At 40.9% G+C, this 21,721-nt stretch overlaps 1 protein-coding gene across 6 annotated transcripts in view; it reads left to right on the top strand.

The window, feature by feature from the left end:
• The window catches only part of OSBPL1A (oxysterol binding protein like 1A), a 127,298-nt gene that overhangs the window by 13,121 nt on the left and 92,456 nt on the right, over window positions 1-21,721 (top strand). For 5 of the 6 annotated variants that reach the window (XR_008305586.1, XM_053242965.1, XM_053242967.1 and 2 more), the window contains exons 2-4: window positions 12,730-12,852; window positions 15,421-15,506; window positions 17,659-17,733. Coding sequence is in view for 5 of the 6 variants with exons in the window: in XM_053242965.1 (XP_053098940.1) it covers window positions 12,732-12,852; window positions 15,421-15,506; window positions 17,659-17,733 (282 nt within the window). In the remaining variant the exon portion in view is untranslated. Of the gene's footprint in view, window positions 1-12,729; window positions 12,853-15,420; window positions 15,507-17,658; window positions 17,734-20,178; window positions 20,329-21,721 lie in introns of those variants that run through there. The other variant, XM_053242968.1, reaches the window with a different exon arrangement.

Here is a 21,721-nt window from a genome sequence, read left to right as displayed (position 1 = left end):
GTGGTGGATTCTTAAGAAACCACAGAAAGGTTGCTAAAGTTCAGTAACAATTGTCAGTGGGGTTTTGTTTTGTGTTGTGGTTCCCTGGCCGGACACCTGTACCTGTAGCATGATATAAGAAAACATGTCTCACTTTCAAGGAAAAACTCTCTACTAAATGCCCTGTGGCACCTTGAAGACTAACAAATCCATTGTAGTATGAGCTTTTGTGGACTATGGCCCACTCCATCAAAAATGTGGATTGTGTAATCCATGAATACTAATCTTTAAGATGTGCTATAACTCTGATTTTCTACAATCTGCTAAAGCTGCTACTCCTCTAGAAGTTGTTACTTACTGAATGTATATTTGTTATGCAAGTGCTAAAGGTATAGAGGTGTTGTCAAAAAACCAAATTACAATTTAAAATTTGTAGCCTGTGAACTTTTTGCTCAATGCATGTATAATATTTCACATATGAATGTGCATAGAGCCTAATGTAAGAATGTCTGTAGATCTATTCACGTTGTGTGTTTTTAATGCATGCACAGTGAGTGTACCTGTATAAAGATCTGTATGCAGTTATTCACACAAATGCAGGTACTGTATAGCAGGACACTTCCTGCCTGTATCCTGCATGTAAGGGACCTGTATCTAGTTGCAGTTTTAAAATACATGTGCAGTCATTCACATCATCATGCCTGAACAGGTCTTGCATGTAAATTCAAAACTAAACATGTGTAGAACAATTTTGATGTTGCAAATCCTTGGCTTATCCAGGGTGTGGTCTATGCGTATAGCTAGGCATATTATCTATGCGTATAGATAAGCCAAGGGTTTGCAACATCAAAATTGTTCAACACATGTTTAGTTTTGTGCATGTCTGATCACTTATTGATGATCACTTATTTGTACACATTTTGATCAATCTAATTGGAGATGATAGATTATTATTATTATTATTATTATTATTATTATTATTATTATTATTATTATTACATTTATAACACCCCCTGTCCAGAGGCTTTGGGCAGTGTACAACAACCTGTACACCATTCTTATTCCAGTGCTAACATTTTTCTATGGCATGACTCCAGCCAACGTCCTGCCATAAGTTACAGGATTTTCCCTGCTGGCTATCTTTATCATCAGTTTATGATAAAAGATGGAAACTTAGTTTGTAGCCCTCAGTTCCTACTTCTCATTTTTTTAAAAATAAATGACAAAGTTCTGGTTTATGTTGCCACTAAAACCAGAATGACACACGTTTACTTTTAAGTACCACTAACTCTAAATAACTTGGCAATGTACAGATGAGAACATCAATATTAAAGCCGATGAGTATTGAATAGGCTGACATTTCTTTGTTTGCCCCTTATTTTCATCTAGTTATTGAGAGGCAGTTAAGGAACACAGTGAAACATTGCCTTTTGAAGGACAAAGTCGGGCATAGTGGAATATCATCTGGGCCCTTGGCAGTGTTGGCATATGCAGGGAGACAGCATAAATATGAAATGGCTGTGCAGCTCTACTATGATGAATGCACATACAACTGAACATCATAATTAGTGTGTGTTAAAAAGACCTATTAACTGTACAGAGATTGAACATGTGTGCATTGGAATGTCTACATTGTCCAGCTCTCCTTGAAGGAATGTTCTATAGATGTCAAATCCTGCATGCTGAGTACATGAGATGATGGTAATGCCAATATTAGATATCTGCTATCCTGATAACTATTAGAAGGTTAATATGCAGTCATGCAAGAAGAGGAGAGCAAGCATGACTTGTCCCTTTAGCTAAGTAGGCTCTGCCCTGGTTGCATATGAATGGGAGAATAGAAGTGTGAGCACTGCAAGATATTCCCCTCAGGAGACGGAGTTGCTCTGGGAAGAGCAGAAGGTTTTGAGTTCCCTCCCTGGCTTCTCCAAGATAGGACAAGATTTATTTATTTTTAATAGGAAAAGATTTTTTTTAATTGAACCAACAAACTACCAAAGCATACAGTACGTTGCCAAAGCACAATTATATACGAAGTGGTTGTTTGTACATGATATATCTACAAAGATTTACACACAAGGATTTGGAAACCCAGAAGGTTATGAAGTATATGCAGGTAGTACTGTAACTCGGGGGTGGGGTATTTCAAGGCATATCAGGTAAGATAGGGCTGAGAGAGATTCTTTCCTGCAACCTCAGAGAAGCTGCTGCCGGTCTGTGAAGACAATTCTGAGCTAGATAGACCAATGGTCTGACTCAGTATATGGTAGCTTCCTATGTTCCTGAGTTATTAGGGATAATTTTCATTCAGAAAGCTGAAGACAAATGTGGGCTTTGATATTCTAGACTTATTATATAGACTTAGTATATTAGAGCTGGTGGAAAAGAATATAGAAAATCTTCTTATGGGGAGAAAGTGCATGCATAATAGAATTTGAGCATGGAAGAAAAAGTCAAGGATTGCAAAATAAGAGAAATTGGGTCTTTGGCAAACAAACCTAAAAACCTTACAGTAAACAATGATTTGTGGAAAGAAGGGCCATGTGAGATGCTTAGGAAGGCTGACAAGTTTGGAAAGAAAGAGTGAAAATCCAAGATGGAAGTCTTCACAGAGATAGGGAAAGAGTTGTATGAATCGGATGGAATTCTGCAGTGAATAGGACACTGTGACCAATACAAAGATGGGAGAAAGATTCGTGTGAGTATCTTGGTCTACACAACACTCTTGAAAGATAGCTTGAGAAATACGGACTAATCCTATGTACATTTAGGATTAAGTGTTCTTAATCCTATGTACATTTAATAAGTAGCAGATTCCATTGAAATGAGTGGGATGACTTTTGAGTAAAAGTGCTTAGAATTTGTAGTACAGGACCGTACTATAAGGGCTTAGATGACTATTGCTTCATTCTACAGATATGCCAGTTATTGTTCTTCCATGGCAGACCATTCATGATTTTGTTCTCTAGGTAGCACTTCTTTCACTGGCATTTGTGTTCCTGGTACTCAAATTCAATTAACAGTGTGCTTGAGAGTGGGGGTGGGGGAGGTGTGACAAACTTACAGTATTACTTGCTTTCTAGAATGTCCAAACTAGCATTTGGTTGTAAATCATTTTGAGCACTAATAATGAATTTGGAAAAAAAAATTAGCTAACTAGTTTGAATATGATGGGTGCTGGCAATGGCTGGGTGGGTAGGTTTGTGGGTGGGTTTGTTCAATTTCTATACCGCCCTTCCAAAAATGGCTCAGGGCGGTTTACACAGAGAAATAATAAATAAATAAGATGTATCCCTGTCCCCAAAGGGCTCACAATCTAAAAGTTGAAGGTGTTGCACTCTTGCTGAGGTGTAATGTTTAGGGATCTGCACTGCGCAAATTGGTTTTGGCATGTCAAGTAGGGATGTGCTGAATCAATTTGGCGTAGCCCACCAAATAATTTCAGCAGTGTGGGGAGTGGTACCTTAAGCATGAGTAAAGCAGGTCCTTACCTGCTCTGCCATCTCCCCACCATTTTACCAGGCACAGCACTTTGCCGCTCAGAAGTCCACATGCAGCTGTGGGGCTACACCCAGAAGCCTGCGTGCAGCAGGACACACATGGCCACCGCACATTCATGGTGGCCATGCGCGTCCCACCGCCATGCACAGGCTGCTGGGTGCAAACTTCTGAGCAGTGCAGCGCCGTGCCCGGAAAAGTGGCGGGGTGGCGGAGGAGCAGGTAAGAACCTGCTTTACTCATGCTTAAGGTACCGCTCCCCACCCTTCTGAAACATTCATGCACATCCCTAGTAATGTTTGTGTGACTTTGGTAATTTGACTCTGGGGGTGGAGGAAAGGAAATTGGCATGTGGGCAAATGGAATGTGGTCTCCTACATCAGCATTCTAGTAGCCCCTAGATCAGGGGTGGGCAAACTTTCCCTTCCAGCTGTTCTTGAACTACCACTCGCATCACCCCAGCCACAATTTCTGGTGGTTGAGGATGATGGGAGTTGTGTTTTGTCCATCCTTGCCCTAGATAGTTCCCTGGCAATCATGCAATGGGTTTAGAAACTGACTTTTAAAAAGACACATTTTTAGTTATTTTCTCTGCAGCTAAATGTTCTGTTGCACTTTATTGATTCTCTGCATCAAGAACTAGAAGTCTTAAAATGAAAGCTGTGGCTTTCTGGATGTTATCAACCTCCTGTGGGGCAGACTCAAGTGCCTGGGGGCAGGGAATGAGGGCTGCATGTGACTTGCTTGTAGGCTACACATTGCTCACTATTCATTTAGTAGGCAGTGAAAACTGGGCTTGCTGCTGCAGAATTCATCCAGTTTGTATATTAGTAAGTGCTTGTGTACACACTTTGTTCACTTTTAGAGACCTTATAGTAGCATGGATCTCTAGATATAGTACAAGGTCTACAACATATCCTTTTGGCTTGAAATAGTTCCATTACTCGCTCACTTGTTTTATTTATGATTATAGTGTAAAATACTATATTTTCAAAACTCCATATGTACTAGTCACTATCTTGACTTTTTTTGGAGCTCTTGCATTCAGTTGGGGATGTCTGTGCTCAGAACTTCCAGCTTGAAGGAAGAGACATGATAGAAACCTTGTTTTGGCTGTCGTCAGGTTCTTGGACACTGGGTGGTGGAATCACTGCATAAAATTGCAGCCTATAGAGGTCATACAAATCTGCTTTATACTGAGAGCGGATCAGACCCACAAGCAAGTAAGAGGGAATTGCAGGTGCCCACATTCTTGGCATACACCTCAAGTGCAGCTTATTTTCTGTTGTCTGAACCTGCCATGTTGAGTGGAGAATATTGGGTTCCCATTGCAACCCGATAATCTTAGTTCAACTCTTGGTTATAGATGTTGGGCAAATGTTGAGTGGTGACAGAACCCGACATTCTCCACCCAACATTTCCAGGTTCATTTGCTTGGAAGTGTGTATTATGAAATTAGGAATGGGACAGTGGCTAGGTATTTTTGAGGTATGGCTGAAATTAAACTTTCAGCTTATTGGCTTAGCTCCCTTGGTATTATCAGATTTTTAAAAAATCTTATTGGAAACTTTTATGAGGAAAAATTACTATGAATTTTCCCTGGATTTTATTGTATCAGTGGGATACAAAAGCTAGATTTTTGATTTGACAGCACGTGTGTGACAAATATAAACGGCAAATAGATGTGGGTTGTGTATCTATAGCCGTTATTTTAGGTAATCGGGCTGTTATCATCAAGCCAGCCAGGTATCTTGGTGTGATTACTGTTCCAAAATACTGCAAAATGTTTTCGCTAGTTCATTTCAATGTACTACACATAGCTTGTCTGAAGGAAGATTCAAGAAGGTCCTGTATGCTGAGCTATTATGCCTGTGTCTTTCAGGAACATTGAAACAGCCCATGTACAGTTATATTGTAATTTTTATGATATTCATAATCATTATTTCCTGCCATTTAAAAAATATTATCCAGATCGGCTGGATAATGTTTATGTAAATAACTTTTTATCTGACTCAAATGACAGTTATATATGTACTTATTAATATTTTTCTGTTTTCTTCTGCTGGCCAGGGATCAAAATAAAGGTTCATTCACTCATTCATTCATTCAGGATTGGATGACATAGAAGTGGCTGGAAGTAACTGCCAGGAGCCTCAGGTTTTCCCCTACTTACTTGCAGCTGCTTATTTGAACCCACTCTGAATCAGACCATTGGTCCATCTAAGTCTGTGTCACTCAGACCTAGATGGACCAGAGGTCTGATTGTCTGTACTTACTGGCAGTGGCTGTTCAGAGTTTCAGGGAGGGGCACTTCCCAGCCCTAGATGGAGATGCTGGAGGTTTTGGTTGGGACAACTTGCATGCAAAGCATGTGCTAATGACTGCTACAGCTGCATCCTAGCAGTCATTGGTGTCTGAGGGCCAGCAGGACAAAATGATGGAATATGTGCAACTGGATTTCCTGTGGTTCTTTTAACAGCTATGTAGTGTATGGTGATTCGGTTGTGCACAAAGGGGAAATGGTTTTGTTCTCCCTGCCCCCCACCTCCACAACAACACCATTTTCTTGAACCAAATCTGCATCCCATCCCCCACCCCCGACCAGAAGCTAACATTAGCACCAAACATACAAGTATCCTACAGGGCAAGGAGAAACGTTTGGGGTGGGGGGTAGATTTAGTTCAGGGAAATGCATGGAAAGAAGCATTGAACCCGCCTTCTACCCCATGCTGCAGGCCTGCATCTAATTGTGGAAAAAACTGCAAGAGATCAGTTCAGATTCCCCATAACTTGTTGAGGGCCAAACAAAATCTATGGATTCTTTCAGACTGTTCTTTTAAAAAGCTCTCCCCCTCCACTTCACCAACATGCAACTTCTAGTTTGACTTGGTGCTAATTGCACAGTGCAATGGACCACATCCTTCAGATGAGATACCAATGCTGGGAAAATGGGTGTACCTCTTTTCCCTCCACAACTAAGGGACCTGCCACCACTGCTCTTGAAAGAACTTTTTGCTGCCTACTCCTTTTCCAGCAGGAGCTCCCACACCATTGCTGCTGCTACTCCATGGACACCGAAGGTGCAAAGAGATGAAATTAAGCGTATGTCAGCATCACCTTTTTACCTTGACTCTTCAGTGGGATTTGCCACAGAGTTGAAGGGAGGAAAGTCTTGTCAATTTCACTTTTCCCATCATCGAAAGCAGCATGTGCACACCAGCTCTAGAGAAGGTTGGGTGCAATGTAAATGTTAGTTTAAAGCAAGTAATTGATATGATTTTTCTGCTGCAATTTAATGATTTTTTTAAAAAGTGTAATTGACACATTCCTTGTCAATATAATCTGAATTTGCCTTCAAACTATAGCAGTTGCAAGGCAAATGCCACAGTTTCACCTGCTAGGAATTCCAAGTATAAGCATTGCATTATACAGGTTATTGGTGCTGAGGCAGGCAAGTAAAACACAAGGCACATTCCAAGCTTTACCTCCAAACCAGGTGAAACAATGTTATATCAGTTCAGACCTTTAATAAGTACACTATACTGGAGAGAAAACTTTCAACGATTACTAAAAATGTTAGTTGAGAACCAAGGGAAATCTGCATGCAGCAATTTGGGGAGAACGGCTTGTGCGCGCACTCATGTTTTTTTGATATCCGCTCAGTTGATTTTGGATCCCGCTCAGGTTTAATCAAGAAGGTCCCACTCTGAATATACATGTGCACACATTGCCTTGATACTGCCACCCAGAAGAAAACTCATTCCGCACAGAGTTGGAAAAAATTAGAGAGAACACTGGAAAAAGGTCTTATGAATAAATGAGTGAGCCAGTGGTATCAATACTAGAGAAAAAAGCTGCTGTGGAAGTATTGTGTGAAACTAAACATGGGTTATGAAATGCTTACTCTACCCTTTGTACCATGCTTTGTGTTCTGTGACTTCAAATTAAATAATGCCTTTTAGTACATGTGCCATAGTCCGCTGACAACCTCATGATCAAATCTAGGGACGTGCCATAGGGCACTCTACCAGTTTTGCACTGTAATGCATGACTGACATTGTGGGAAATGTTCTGGGGAAATGCAGGCATATCTTCTATTGTCTGCCCCCAACTCTCCGTGCTGCCTGTGAGAAAGAATTTGGCTGTGCAGCCCACATGGCCAAAAATAGTTCCCTATCTCATCAGATGTTGTCTAGATGGACCAACAGGGGACCTGAACTGGATGAAGCACCATGCTTGTCTAGACTACAAGGTCACAAGCGTTGAAATCATGTCATAGTCCTACAAACAGGACCTTTGTGAGTGTGTGTCTGTGTGCATATTTATAAGTAATAGGCATTGAGGTGCTTACCATTTTCACTCATTCTAAAAAGCACTGTAACTTTCTCACCATGTAAGGAGTAAAACAGGCCTTGACAAATTTTCTTTGGATCTAGGAACCAACTCTAAAACCTAGAATCTAGACAGTGGACACTTGACAAAATTACCAAATTTGATGATGATGTTGTCAGCAACCTTTGATACCATTGACCATGGTATCTTTCTTGAGTTGCCTCTCTGGGTTGGGACTTGGGGGCGCTGTTTTACAGTGGTTCCAGTCTTATTTGGCGAGTCGTTCAAATAATGACATTGGCCTGTTGGCTGCCACAGTGTTCTGTCTTGTCTCCCGTGCTATTTAACATCTATATGAAACCACTGGGAGAGGTCATCCATGGGTTTGGGCTGTGGTGTCACCAGTATGCTGATGTCATACTGATGACACCCAGCTCTACCTGTCATTTAAATCTGCTGATGCCAGGGAGGCAACTGATGTCCTAATCCAGAGTCTGGAGGCCGTTCTAAATTAGATGGGGGTGAACAAGCCAAAACCTAATCCAGGTAAGATGGAGGTGCTTTGGCTCAGTAAAACTGGTGATCCAAGTAGTGAGGTAAATCTGGTCTTGGATGGGTTTGCACACCCCCTGAAAGATCAAGTCTCTAGCTTGGGGGTTCTCCTGGACTCAGTGCTGTCCCTGGAGGCTCAGGTGGCAGTGATGTCCAGAACTGACCATTGTCACAATCTGGACATTGTGACAATGTCCAGATTGGACTGCACTCTATGTGGGGCTGCCTCTGAAGACTGTTTGGAAGCTTCAGCTTATCTGGAATGCTGCTGCAGGGATGCTTGTGGGCACAGGTATTATACAGAAAATGGAATGTGAAAATAATGGGTTTAATTTAATCTATAACTTTATAAAATTGTGAACTTGAAGAATGGTATTTAATCAATGAATGGCTTCTAAGATAAACTATAGGGCATTTCAGTTCTCTCTTCTTTATTTTTGGTTATGCCACAGAAAGAAGGCTTCAATGTTGGCTGTTGATCCACAGAGCTTGCTCAATATGATGTTTTGTGTTTGAGAGTTTAAAACTGTACAAATCTTGTGCCTTTCTTTCATCAGAGTATTTAACACCACCTTTCAACAAATTTCTCAAGGCACTATTCTTAGTGGAATATCTTTTTGCTCCTTTATGGAAACCCATTTTGAACTGTGTTCTAAAAGTATGCTGGTTGCAGAGACAGCATAATCTTGATTATGCAGAAACCCTGAACTCTCAAGCTCTAAAGATAAAGCAGTCAATGTGATCTGTGTGAGAACAATGTATAAGACCCCTCTGATAGATCTGAAAGTCACTGTGCAAACACAATCAAATGTTGACATAGCTCCCAAAGAACTTACAAAATAATAGATTCATAGTAATCCAGGCCCTGCATAGTATTTCTTATCCAATCTTCGTTTCTCCCCCTATGTTTGTGTTTACTGATATAGTTCATTTTGGCCAAGTGTCCCTTAAAGGTAAAGTGTGCCGTCAAGTCAATTTTGACTCCTGGCACCCACAGAGCCCTGTAGTTTTCTTTGGTAGAATACAGGAGGAGTTTACTATTGCCTCCACTTGTGCAGTATGAGATGGTGCCTTTCAACATCTTCCTATATTGCTGCTGCCCGATGTAGGTGTTCGGGGATTCGAACCGGAACCTTCTGCTTGTTAGTCAAGCATTTCCCCGCTGTGCCACTTAAGGTGGATCAGTGTCCCTTAGCCCTACTATTAAGCTCTATTACAGATAGTGGCTTAGGTGCTCCAGTCACTCAACAAAACCCACAAGGATGCCTGTGGCCTTTCTTCTCTAACAAGGAGGTTGCCCTTGCTGGAGGGCAAACAAAGGGAAGTCTCTTGCCTTTATGCCTTAGTTGTGGGTTTTCCAGAAGCATGCTATAGTCCTTGCGTACCATGGGACCTCACCTGCCCCCTTGTGGAGCAAAGTGGTGGCTGTCTGTATCAAGATTTTGAACAATTCTGACTGGTGCAGGACTTGGAGCTGGGCAACAGAAGAGTGTGAGGGGAAGGAGGAAGCAATCCTACAGTTACACTGGGAATCCTTCACTCCAAACCTCGCTTTGGAAGCACTTGCTCAACTATGTGCAAGATTCTCAGCAACCTTGTCTGTTGGGCTAGTGGGTCCTGGGAAGCAGAATAAATTTGGAAGTGCATGTGTCAACCAGTTAGCGTGACATTGGCTCAGACCAAAAGCTCATCTAGTCCAGCATGCTGTTTCCCTGGTGCATAAGGATTGCAACATGCTTCTAGGAAACCCACAACTAAGGCATGAAGGCAAGATACCTCCCCCATTGTCTGCCCTCCAGCAAGTGGTTTTAACTGGCATGCCTCAATGTTTAAGAAATGTTAATTTTAAGTTAATACTAAGGCCCAGCCTTTATTCGTGGCTTTACTAGCAGCTTCTCTTTGCAACAATAACTTGTTTATATGGTACCAACAGTAGTATGTTCTTTAGAACTGGACAACTGATTTCTTAGGATGCCTCTTCAAGATCTTTTGAAATGTTTTTGTGTGAATAGCTTGATTTTGTTCTGTCTGCCTTGTGAAGTTTCTGTAATTAAAATAAACTTTAGCCTGTTATCTGGCTCTATGGAAGCATGGTTGCAAAATGTAGCTTTTCTATTAAGTATTTTGTGGTTACATCATATGTATTCTTATCAGATACCAGTTTTCCATCACTGACTGTTTTTGAAAACTGGTGTGTGTGTGTGTGTGTGTGTGTAACGGTGGGAGAGTAGCAATAGTAGTCTGGAATTTTCACACTGTATTCCAGGATGCTGTAAAATAGCAGCATTTCTAACTCATCCTAGCATTAGCAAGCCTCCCTGCAGGCAGGGGCGTATCAAGGGAAAATAGCGCCTAGGGCAAGCACTGAAATTGTGCCCCCCCCCATACAAACATCTGATACCCAACTTTCAGATAACTTTACCATAATATCAGCTCAAAAACAAGTATTTATTTTATTTTACACTTTTTATATCCCACACTTCCTCCTCCTCCAAGTAGCCCAGAGCGGTGTAAAAAAAAAAAAAAGGAAAGGTGGTGCCATCAAGTCGGTGTCGACTCCTGGCAACCACAGAGTCCTGTGGTTTTATTGGTAGAATACAGGAGGGGTTTAACATTGCATCCTCCTGTGCAATATGAGATGATGCCTTTCAGCATCTTCCTATATCAACTATTTGCTCAGAATTGAGTAATGAAGTGCAACTTTACTAAAACCAATAACTGGATGATACATTATCATGGATGTGCAAAAGGAAAGACATGGAATCCAGACTTGATAGTACTACTTCATAGGCATGAAATTTTAAAACTACCCTGATAAGAAAATATTTAAAGAAGCTGAAAACAAATGGACTGCTTTTACTCAGGTTCTTACCAACAGGAGAGCTACAGGGATTGGCAAAATAAAACACCATTATCAGATGAGCCAGACCTAGTACTTCAAAAAAGGGGTCATTTAAAATTGTATAACAGACAATTCTGCAATGGATCATTGATCAAATAATGTTTACATACATAAGTCACCAGATTCAAGTACTTCCTCAGTCACAAAGCTCATTGAGTAGTATTAGAGAAGTCAAATTGTGAGAAACAAGCTCTCAGTCTGACCAGCTGAAGTAACTTTCCTCTTTTCCTCCCCCCCGCACCTGGTTTTAAGCCAGATTTTGCTTGTATTTTAAAGTTATAAGTTTAGCTTGTTCAGGCTCTTTGGAGCTTTAGGCCATGCTCCATTTGATATCACATGCAAAGGGGCGTGGGCTCGAGCTCCAGAGCTTGAGGCCGTGCCCCCTTTGACATCACATGCAAAAGGGCGTGGCTTCGAGCTCCGAAGAGCCTGAGCAAGCTCTTCAGAGTCATTTCATGCAAGGCTTGCTGCCTGAAATAAATGGCAAGTGCTCATTGGGGGTGGCGCCTCTCCAACAGCAGGGGGGGCGGGGTGTGGAAGGCATTTTGCACCCCCCCTTCAATGGCACCCAGGGCACGTGCCCTGCCTGCCCCCCCCTCATTACGCCCCTGCCTGCACGGTATGAGTAAGGCTGCTACCCTGAGTAGTTGGGGATGCATTCTACTTTCTCCCAAATATAATGTTGCCACTTCACTTGGATCAATTAAAGACATGAAATGCTTATGCCATCTCTTCTGAACACTATTGCCTCTCTTCCATAATTGATAACTTTATAATTAACACCCAGACAACAATCTACTTAACTTAAACGTTAGTAATGAAGCTTATTCTGGCTCAAAAAACTTTTTAAAGGGATCAAGGAAAGCAGTTGTAAACTCTTTTGTATTATGTATATGTTTGGTATGGATCCAGCGTCTGAATTGGCAATGTGTAGATTATGGTTAAGATCTCTAGATGCTGGAGAAAAACAAATCTGTTTTAACTTGCACTGATGACAGGGTGCCTGGAGTCGAAATCAACTTGATGGCACACTTTTCTTTTACCTTACTTTTGTTCAGGGCTAGTCAATAAGATAGCACAAACTAGTGAATTGCATCTGGATCTAAACACTGTTATTCTGACCAAGTCAAAATGTGGGACTGACCACCAGTAAAACTACTTGTAACAGTCATTCAGATACCTAGGAAGATTGTCTGCTGATCTTCTATAGGCCTCCCAGAGCATCTTGTGCTCTCTGTTATACTCCCACCAAAAGACAGTCCTGAAACTGAGGGCAACACTGGTATAGTTCCAGAGAAACACACCACAGCCTGCAAGGAAAACTGGGCAAGCTCTGATGTTTATGCAAGACTATTTAGTTTCCAGCTAATATAACCAATTAAGATCACTCCATATGAGTATTGGTTCATTACTTTTAATTAATGATGATCTAAAAGAACGAATACTTCATATCTGTATGTTACTAGAGATGAACACAGAAGCAGAACAGCAACTTCTTCATAATGCTAGAAATGGATATTCCGAAGAAGTCAGGCAACTGCTAGAAACTGTGGACAAAGGAGAGGTTACATTTAACATCAACTGCAAAGGTTGGTATGGATAACTTTTTACAGAATATCTGGCAGCCCATTTCATTGTATTTTAAAGGGATGTTTTACTAACAAGACTCTACTGTAGGCTTCTCTTTCTGAAACCAAATATACGCAGTACTTGTAGAATTCTCTAAAATAGTATTCTATGGGGGAAAGTTAGACGTCACTTTTAACAACATTGTTAAAAATGTTTGTGGTAAGTAGTGAATCAAACAAGATACCATATGTGTTTCTTTGGGGCCAGTTGTGGAAAAAGTATATTTAAAAAACTGGCAGAAAGACTTTCATTCTTTGTTCAATTTGCTTGCAAAAGTATTGCTTGGAACTTGAAGGAATGCCTTGACTGTGAACTATTTTATCATGTAAATGAAATGGCTTTTAGTAATGGTAAATCAGAGGTCGGGCTGCACCACTTCAGACTGAGGGAACTCACATGACTGAATACAAAAAAACTATCTGCACACAGAAAACTAGCTTAGCTTTCTCTTCGACCTGCTAGAACCCCTCTCCTGCCATCTAGTTCCTGTGTGGTGGGGGGTGTTTTGGCCTACTTCTCAAAAGGAAGAATATCATAATGTCTCTGTGTGTATCCCCTTCTAATAATTTCTGCATTTACAGTCCGAGACAAACTAAATTCACAGCACATGGTAGGGGATCCTTGGGGTCCTCCCCCAATGTGGATACTTATCACCAATCTGTTACCTTGTTTGAGTGGCAGCCATTCAAAGCCTAGGCAACACCCGTTTGTAACTCTTGACAGTCGGATACAAACCAAATTCACAGCACATGGGAAAGGTCCTAGATAAGAGCCACCAGGCTAAAAGAAGCAGGAAGGTAGGCTCCATTAGTTCTACTTAGAACTACATGTGGTTTGATGGAGGAGCTTTCAGTTGTTGTGTAAGTCCCCCTAAATCTGTTACTGTCCCATTAATGAGAACTTGGCTTGCATATAGGCAAGACCTAGTTCTCTCTGAACTCGTTGCTAGGGAGAATGGTTCTAGCCTGTACTTCTTCCAGACATGCTAGTTTACTATGTGCAGGGGTGTCTGTGTTTAATGGAGCATTCAGTAAAGTGAATCCCTCAGGCTGAGAATCCTCTGCTGTGCAACAAGGCCTCTAGATTTCTCCCCCTGTTGTCTAGTTATTGCCAAATTTTGTGACAGCCTGCTTCAAATTTTTAAGATCTTTGAATTCTAGTATCCTGATTTGCCTCCTGCTAGCTGTAAATCTTGACTCCTTCTTCTTCTTGATATTGCTGAAAAGGGGGTTTTCTCATGAAAGCAAAAGAGGTTGTTCTAAACTCATCCCAAGGAAATTAGCTTACAGATGCTCTTTCTTCCTCTCTGCTCCTGGAAGCATGCACAGCTTTGTTATTAAGACCCCCCCAAGCAGCTCGCCCCACCGCCACAAAATTACTTGCTTTCTCCATAGTGTGTTGGGGTTTTTAATTTTACTTTTGCTGCACTTCTGTGGGTAGCAGCATCTTCAACTGCACCTGGAAATGCTAAAAACATTCCCAGGTGCTGGCTACTGCCAATCATCATCTTTTTCAAATCTAAAATAAAGCAGGAAATGACCAATCATTTCCTGCCTCATTCTAGACCAATGTGGAATCTGCTCCTGCCTGCAGAGGTGCAGCAACAAAGTAGAGGAAAGGGGGAGAGAGAAGCCCTGCTTCTGCCAGTCATCTGGACATCAGCTCTGCCATCAGTAGTGACCAGGCAAGTGGTTGGGAACAAGACTGAGTAAGCATCTAATCAAAATTTACTCCATAGTCCATTTCAAAGTTGTCTTTCTGTGTTGCATTGTTCTAGCATTGGATAAACACAGACAAATTAAAGAAAATTTTAATTTATTTTGGAACCAGTGACAACTTCTTCCATTAATGGATAATCATGAAAGGTCACTTGCTGATTTGTGGTTTAGTGTAAGATCTTTTGGTTGAATGAAGGAACTGTAGTCTGGATTTTGACTTTGCTGCGTTTGTCACCAGTTTGCCAATCATCCATAGAATGATGGAATAAAATGTTGTCGTCTTTTTCTGCTAGATTGCTTAATTAATAGCTTTTTGGAAGGTAATCCCTTTTCATATGTGAAATCACATATGATTTCATATAATCCCTGTTATGTGAAACAGGGTCCAGAGCTGGTACTTAGTAGAGTCTAGATATGTGCCAACAGCATTCCCTTCAAGGTCTGGGCATGTGTGTGCACTAACAAGTGTATTTTTAAATGTCCGCTCAGTTAATTTTAGATCCCGCTCAGGTTGAATCAGGAAGGGCCCACTCTGAATGCATGTGCACGCACACTACCTTGATACTGCTGCCCAGTATAAAACTCATTCCGTACACAGATGAGAAAAATTAGAGAGAACACTGGTGCCAAATGGGTAATACATACCATTACTCTAACATTCCAGTTGAACTACTGTGTAGTAGTTTCTCTTTTCTTTTCTTTTTAAAAAGTTCTGGAGGTGATTCTGAACTAACATTCTTGGACAGACTTGGCTTTCAATATCTTCTGCTGCCAAATCCTAGATATGTCATGTTTGTACTATATCTTTAGGCAGAAGCAAATCTAACTTGGGATGGACACCTCTTCACCTCGCATGCTATTTTGGGCATACCAATGTTGTCAAGGATTTGCTGAAGGTATAACTTTTCTTATTATTGTTTTCTAAATTGATTGATAGTCCTATACAACAAAGGGTGGGATTTCCTAATTGTGAACATCCAATATCTAAAAATGAACACTAAAGTATTTCTAAAGTTTCACACAGTTTAGATTTTAGCATATTTAGTGATACTAAAGCTCTATACAGATATTTAAAATATGCATACATTAGAAGGGATATGTGATTAGAGCTGCTAGAGTCACCCCCCACAATGAACCTAAAGTCCAAGGGTTGGATGAATGTTTGGGTAGGGGCCTACATGCATAGACTTCAGTAAATGTAGATGCAATCTGTACACTACTGGAGGAGGAATGGTCTCTGTTCCCCATCATCATGGGGCAAGCTTGTCAGGGCCCAGTGGAAAGAGCTATCAACCAGTGATGGGAAGCAGCAGTAGAAGGACTGGAGTTCCAGGAGTCAGCAGTGTGGGTCCTTTGAGCCTGTGCCCAACTTGGCTGACCCCTGATGCTACCCCTGACACCTGGTCTCAAATCCTTACTCAGCCGCAAAGCTTACTGGGTGATCCTGGGCCAGTCACTCTCTCTCAGCCTAACCTTCCTCATTTCTCAGCCTAACCTCACAGGTTGCTGTGAGAATAAAAGAATGGTGGTAAACATGTGTATCGCCTTGAGTTCTTGGGAGGAAGGGTTGCATTAAAATGTTGATGATGATTTTAAAAAACAGCAATGCTGAGTCTGAAAAATAAAGAGCTGAGTATAAGCAAATTGAAACGGTTGGCCTGAAGGCTTTTGAACTATCAGGAATAGAATCCGGGCCTCCCGAGTCTAATTTTGAATTCTGTACAGCTATGTAATTGTTAAACCACATAATCCCATTTAGTTCTACAGCATGTGTAGCTTGTTCTGACCTCTTTGTAACCCCTTTGAGAAAATTGATTTGGAGCCAACTTGAACAAAATGGATTAAGGGCAATGATGAGGCAGACTGAAACTGTTACTTTCCTGATCCAAAGAGAAAACAAGCCTAGAGCTCATATCTAGCCTGAACTAGCTTTCATTTGACCATGGACACAGTAGCAAATGAACATATGAAGGAGAGTTTGATTAAGCAATTTATTTATCTTAAACCCTTCCAAAAGGAAAATGCAAGTATAGTCTTGACTAGGCTGGCTAAAATCACTGGTCTACATTTAAACTAAGAGTTGTATGCAGGGAACACTTTTGAGTATGCACAGAAGGAAGAGGCAATCTTTGACAATTTCCCCCTTTTCCCCTCTGTAACTACCTGTGCCTCTTGAAAATATGTTCCTGAGCATTCTGGGATGAACATTGTCCATTCCTTCCCTCCATGTGCATGCAGAAGCATTCTGCTCTTGCAGTGTTTAGTTTTGAATGTAGGTCATCCTTTGAGTGTGTTTGACTACAGTTTCGCCTAAAATTTCCTCTCACTAAGACTAATCTCATATGGAAGTAAGTCACATTGAAAGTAATTGAGCAAAGTTCAGAATTTAGACCTTCAACTAAAGATAGGCACATCTCTGTAGGCTTGTAGACTTGGAGCTCTCAAGATGAAATTATATCCTAAACAGTTAAGACTATTTCAAGGACTGAAATAATAGGTTTCCAATTGATTGATCACTGCAAGTCATATTTTTATAAGTTGCGAATAGACTAGGATGCCAAATTCTACAGGTGGCCTTCATTACCCATGGTTTTGCATATCCATTGACGGATCTTAGATACCCTATTTATTTATCAACGGTATAAAAATAAGCTAAAATTTGCCTATTTGTGGTTTTGAGTGGCCGGAAATAACCCGGAAGTGACTTCAGATGACATTTCCGGCCACTATTTTACACTGCAGAGCTATTTCGTGGCTCTTAAAAAAAATTTTTTGGCAGTTTTTCATGATAAATCAGAGGAATTGGGCTGGGGGCGGGGCACTGCTGAAGACCTGGAGAGAAAGGGACTGTACTTTATTTCTCATTTCTGCCTCCATCCCACCTTTTTTTTTTTTTTTGTAGCCCTTTTTGTGTGTAGGAAATCTAGCCCCTGGATTCCCATAGGAGTAAGATTTCATTATTTGCCATTTCTGTATTAGTGCCTATAGGTGAGTAAGGACACCCACAAATAATGAGGGCTACCTGTACTGAACCATCTTTCTTCTTAGGCTGGTGCTGAAGTAAATGTACTAAATGACATTGGGGACACTCCACTGCATCGTGCCTCCTTCACTGGACGCAAGGTAAGATGAATGTGTTCTCACTAATGAATAGTGTGCATGGTGTCAAGTACCATGTTTCTTTAATTTTTTGAAACAAGCACTGTATTCCTTAAAGGCTGACTTAAATGCAGTGAAAAGCTATGAAATACTTGGTCTGACGGATTACCGAATGGGCAAATGCTGATCTTGAATTAGTTCAGTTGTGCACCCTTTACCCACATCTCAACTGTGAATGTTGATATGATGTGTGAAAAGAGGTGCAGCCTGAAGTGCGTGCAGAGATCTCTTTGCATGGGCAAACCCCATTGTTGGCCTAGCAACGTCCACACTCTCAGCTGCTCCCAAGACTGCAGCAGCTTGGGTGGTGGTGGGGTGCTCTCACAATTGTGGAAATTGCTGCTGCTGCTTGTATTTACATACAACCCAGTTGATGCTGACATTGTCACATGCCCTGGTAGACACATGCATGGTTCAAGCTTCTCATGGGTAGAAAAACGTCAGAATACATGAATGTATATATGTGTGTGTGTATATATATTTATATCTCTGTAAACTGCTTTGGGAACTTTTTGTTGGAAAACTGTATATAAATATCTGTCATTTTCGTATATTTTGTTGTAAACCGCACTGAGCCATTTTTGGAAGGGCGGTATATAAATCCAATAAATAAATAGATAAATAAACAAATAGCCCACAGATTAGTAAAAATATGTTGTGTAGAACAAATTTATGAAACGTGTTGAGGCTTTAAATAAATAAGCATTGCAAAAATATGAACAACCCTGTCACAAAGATTTGTATCAGTACATTATATTAATTCATAGTTTCCGCCTTCTCAATTCTTTATTTTGGATGGTCTTGTTGATGTTGCTAAAAGTTGGCAATTAAGTTTAACTGAGGCATAGGGCAACAAAACAACACTTGTTCAGAGATGCATTAAAAATTGGTTATTTTAATACATCTGTAGGCTTTTTCTTATGATTAAATCCCAAACTCAGTGACCACACCAAGTAAAGCTTGCAAGTTTTATTCAAAGAATTAATTTGAATTAAAAGAATTAAACATGTGGCAAAAATACATTCAAATATGAGCAAACTAACATTCTAAGAAGCACAAAATCTGTGGTATTTGAAGCTACTATTAATGATTCGACCTCAAAATGAATCTGCCAATTTTATTTTATTAACATATGTGCCATCTCTCCTAGCCAAATTTGAGCTCAAATTGAATCTCCCCAGATTTGATTTGAATTGATTCGAGATTACTTTCTCCCATATTCATTCCCTCAGATTCCTAGCTTTCATTTAAAAAAAAAAAAAAAAAAAGCTAAGCGCCAGCCCTTGTAGAAGTGGAGTTATGGCACAAAACATGCAGTCACTATTCTTCTCAGTTTTTGAAGTGTTTGGACTCTTTGATGTGTTATGACTTTTCCTCATAATGAATCTCTATGAGGATTCATTACACACCTGAGTCTAAATACTTCAAAAATTCCTAAAAGATAAACTGAGTACCCCACTGCCTTACTGGTTGGAGGTTAGTTAGCACCCAATATGCCTTACCCCCAAAACCACTTTTGACCACCATGGTGCAACACACAGGAGTAATGGGGCTGCTTTGTATCCCCATTATTCCCTATGATAGAAATATACAAAATCACTAAAAAAAAAAATTTTTAATCATAAAAAATCAACCAAGTATGATTTTCAATTGTCTTGGAATTTGGGTGGTAGATAGCATCCATGGGGCCCTTACCCACCAACCCACTTTGGTGCCCTGTGGACCTTTTACAAGTAGGCTGAATTGATTCAAATCCAAATCTAATTAATCCGACTCAGATAGAATCTGTTCACATTTGAGTTTGCAGATTTGAGTTTGAATCGAATCTGGCTGATTCAATTCAACCTTTGAACCAAATCATAAAAATCAATTTGTGCATATCCCTAGCTACTATTGTTATGTCCCCTAACCTTTTTTCTATACTAGATGAATCTAAGCCCTTAACCTATACCCCTAAGTAAAACCATGTTTACCATTCTGGCAACTTGAGGATTGTTCAGGTTAATTCAAAAGGATTCAGAACAAACTAAACAAAGAATTATCTAGTCAGTGGATAGGTGAGTCAATGAGAATATAAATTGCATAGAAGAAGCATATATACTTAGAAGAAGATAGAATACTTGAGATTTAATAAGAATTACTTTTATCCAAAAAAAAGCAACAGCAAATTGTTTTAGAGGGATGTTACCTTGGGCAAAAAGGTCCAATAATAGAACAACAAATGAGAAATGTGCAAGAAGGAAAAAGTAAACTCTAAGTAAACAAAGGGAGAAAATCTGCTGCTTTCCTGCTGCATTTACACTTTATGCCCCAAAAACCAAACCTCTCCCCTTTGTCTTAGGCCCTGATTGGTTTCTATCTGTTGTGTCCAAAATTCTCACTGGCTTTTTGGGTTCCCCATTCCCATAGATATTAACAGTCTAATACACTGCTTTGATCATGGCCGCCTGGAACCCATCAATCATACAGTCTCCCAGATTTTGACAGGACTGGCTAATGCTTAATCTTCCAATTCACTGCCGCTTTCCAGCATTTTGGTCCTACATCACTTCAGATAAGGTACCAGATGCCATATATATAACTTGCCAAGAAACAAATAAAGTGGGTCTTCCAATCTACTACACACATGCCGTGTGACCCCAAAATTCATTAGCTGTCTTATCTTCAAGAACCCTCTGGCTAAATAGTATTCTGGCTCAGAGGCCCCATTCCAGTGGCTAGCCTGAGTTTGGCTTTGCTAGCATGAGTCTTTCATGGTGCGCATCAAAATGTTGGGTCTCTCCTTATTTGATTCAGATTCTGGTTCCATTGTCCCTTTGTAATGAGCCGGTGCTATTGAAATGCCCTGCATGTTCATATGATTCAAGCATCACTTTATATTCAGTAGAACATATTTTGATTGATTTTAAACCCGTGGCTGTTACTTTCCTAGGAAACTGCCTGTTTTATAACCACACCTACAAGGTCCCAAAGGGCTCAATAGTGCCCCCTTATGTCACCTTTTCAACAGAGCTTCCACAGTCCAGCATAGTCTAGAACAGTGTTTCTCAACCACCGGTCCCTGGACCGCTGCCGGTCCCCGAAGGGTTGAGTGCCGGTCCCTGACTGGGAGTCAACCCCCCCCCCACAACTGAAATCAAGGCACTCACTTCCTCAATTTTGCACATGGCACGGAAGAGGAAGAGTATCACGGAGGCATGGGACCCTTCTTGTGCCTTGCCTCCACGTGCTGCTGAGATCTTCCTACAGCTATCTTATTCCCTATCTTTACAGCTTCAAACTGTATGCGGTGCAGGGGCATGGAGGAAAAAGTATGGCAGTGGGCGCCACTTGAAGGGCTGCTGGTTCTTGCATGCTCATTGTTTGCAGCCAAAGGTTGGTTGATTGAAACCGAGCTGCCTGTTGTGGTCGAGGCGCCTTGAGAGGGAACGCTGTTTCCCTCTTGCATCAGTGGGGCTTGCTTGTATGTTGTTTTCATTGGCCCCATGTAGCTTTTGAATTTTTCTAATGGCCCAACATCCCCTCTCCATTGAGTAATCACAAGCACCTCCACTCCAGACATACTGGAGACAAATTTGTTCACCCAGGCTTTTAGATTCAGGGGTTCTCAACCTTGGGTACCCAGACGTTGGTGGACTTCTACTCCCATAATCCCCAGCCATAATGGCCAAATGCCATTGTTGTTGGGGGTTATGGGAGTTTAACTGAGGGACCCAAGGTTAAGAACCCCTAATATTCCATGTTTGCAAAAGATTCCAAATTTAATTATTTTAATGCTTATATTATTTTCATTCTAAACTGCCCAGAGATGCAAGTTTTGGGCATACAGAAGTCTGATAGATAGATAGATAGACAGACAGACTTGAAACCCCTTTACTAACTGCTGGTCCGGGAAACTGCGCATGAAGAATGTAGCGGTCCTTGAAACTCTGCACGAAGAATTTAGCGGTCC

This window comes from Hemicordylus capensis, chromosome 4 (assembly GCF_027244095.1).
Source record: "Hemicordylus capensis ecotype Gifberg chromosome 4, rHemCap1.1.pri, whole genome shotgun sequence".
Lineage (NCBI taxonomy): Eukaryota > Metazoa > Chordata > Lepidosauria > Squamata > Cordylidae > Hemicordylus > Hemicordylus capensis.
Note: the sequence above shows the minus strand (reverse complement) of the source record. Positions and strands in the feature narration are given on the sequence as shown.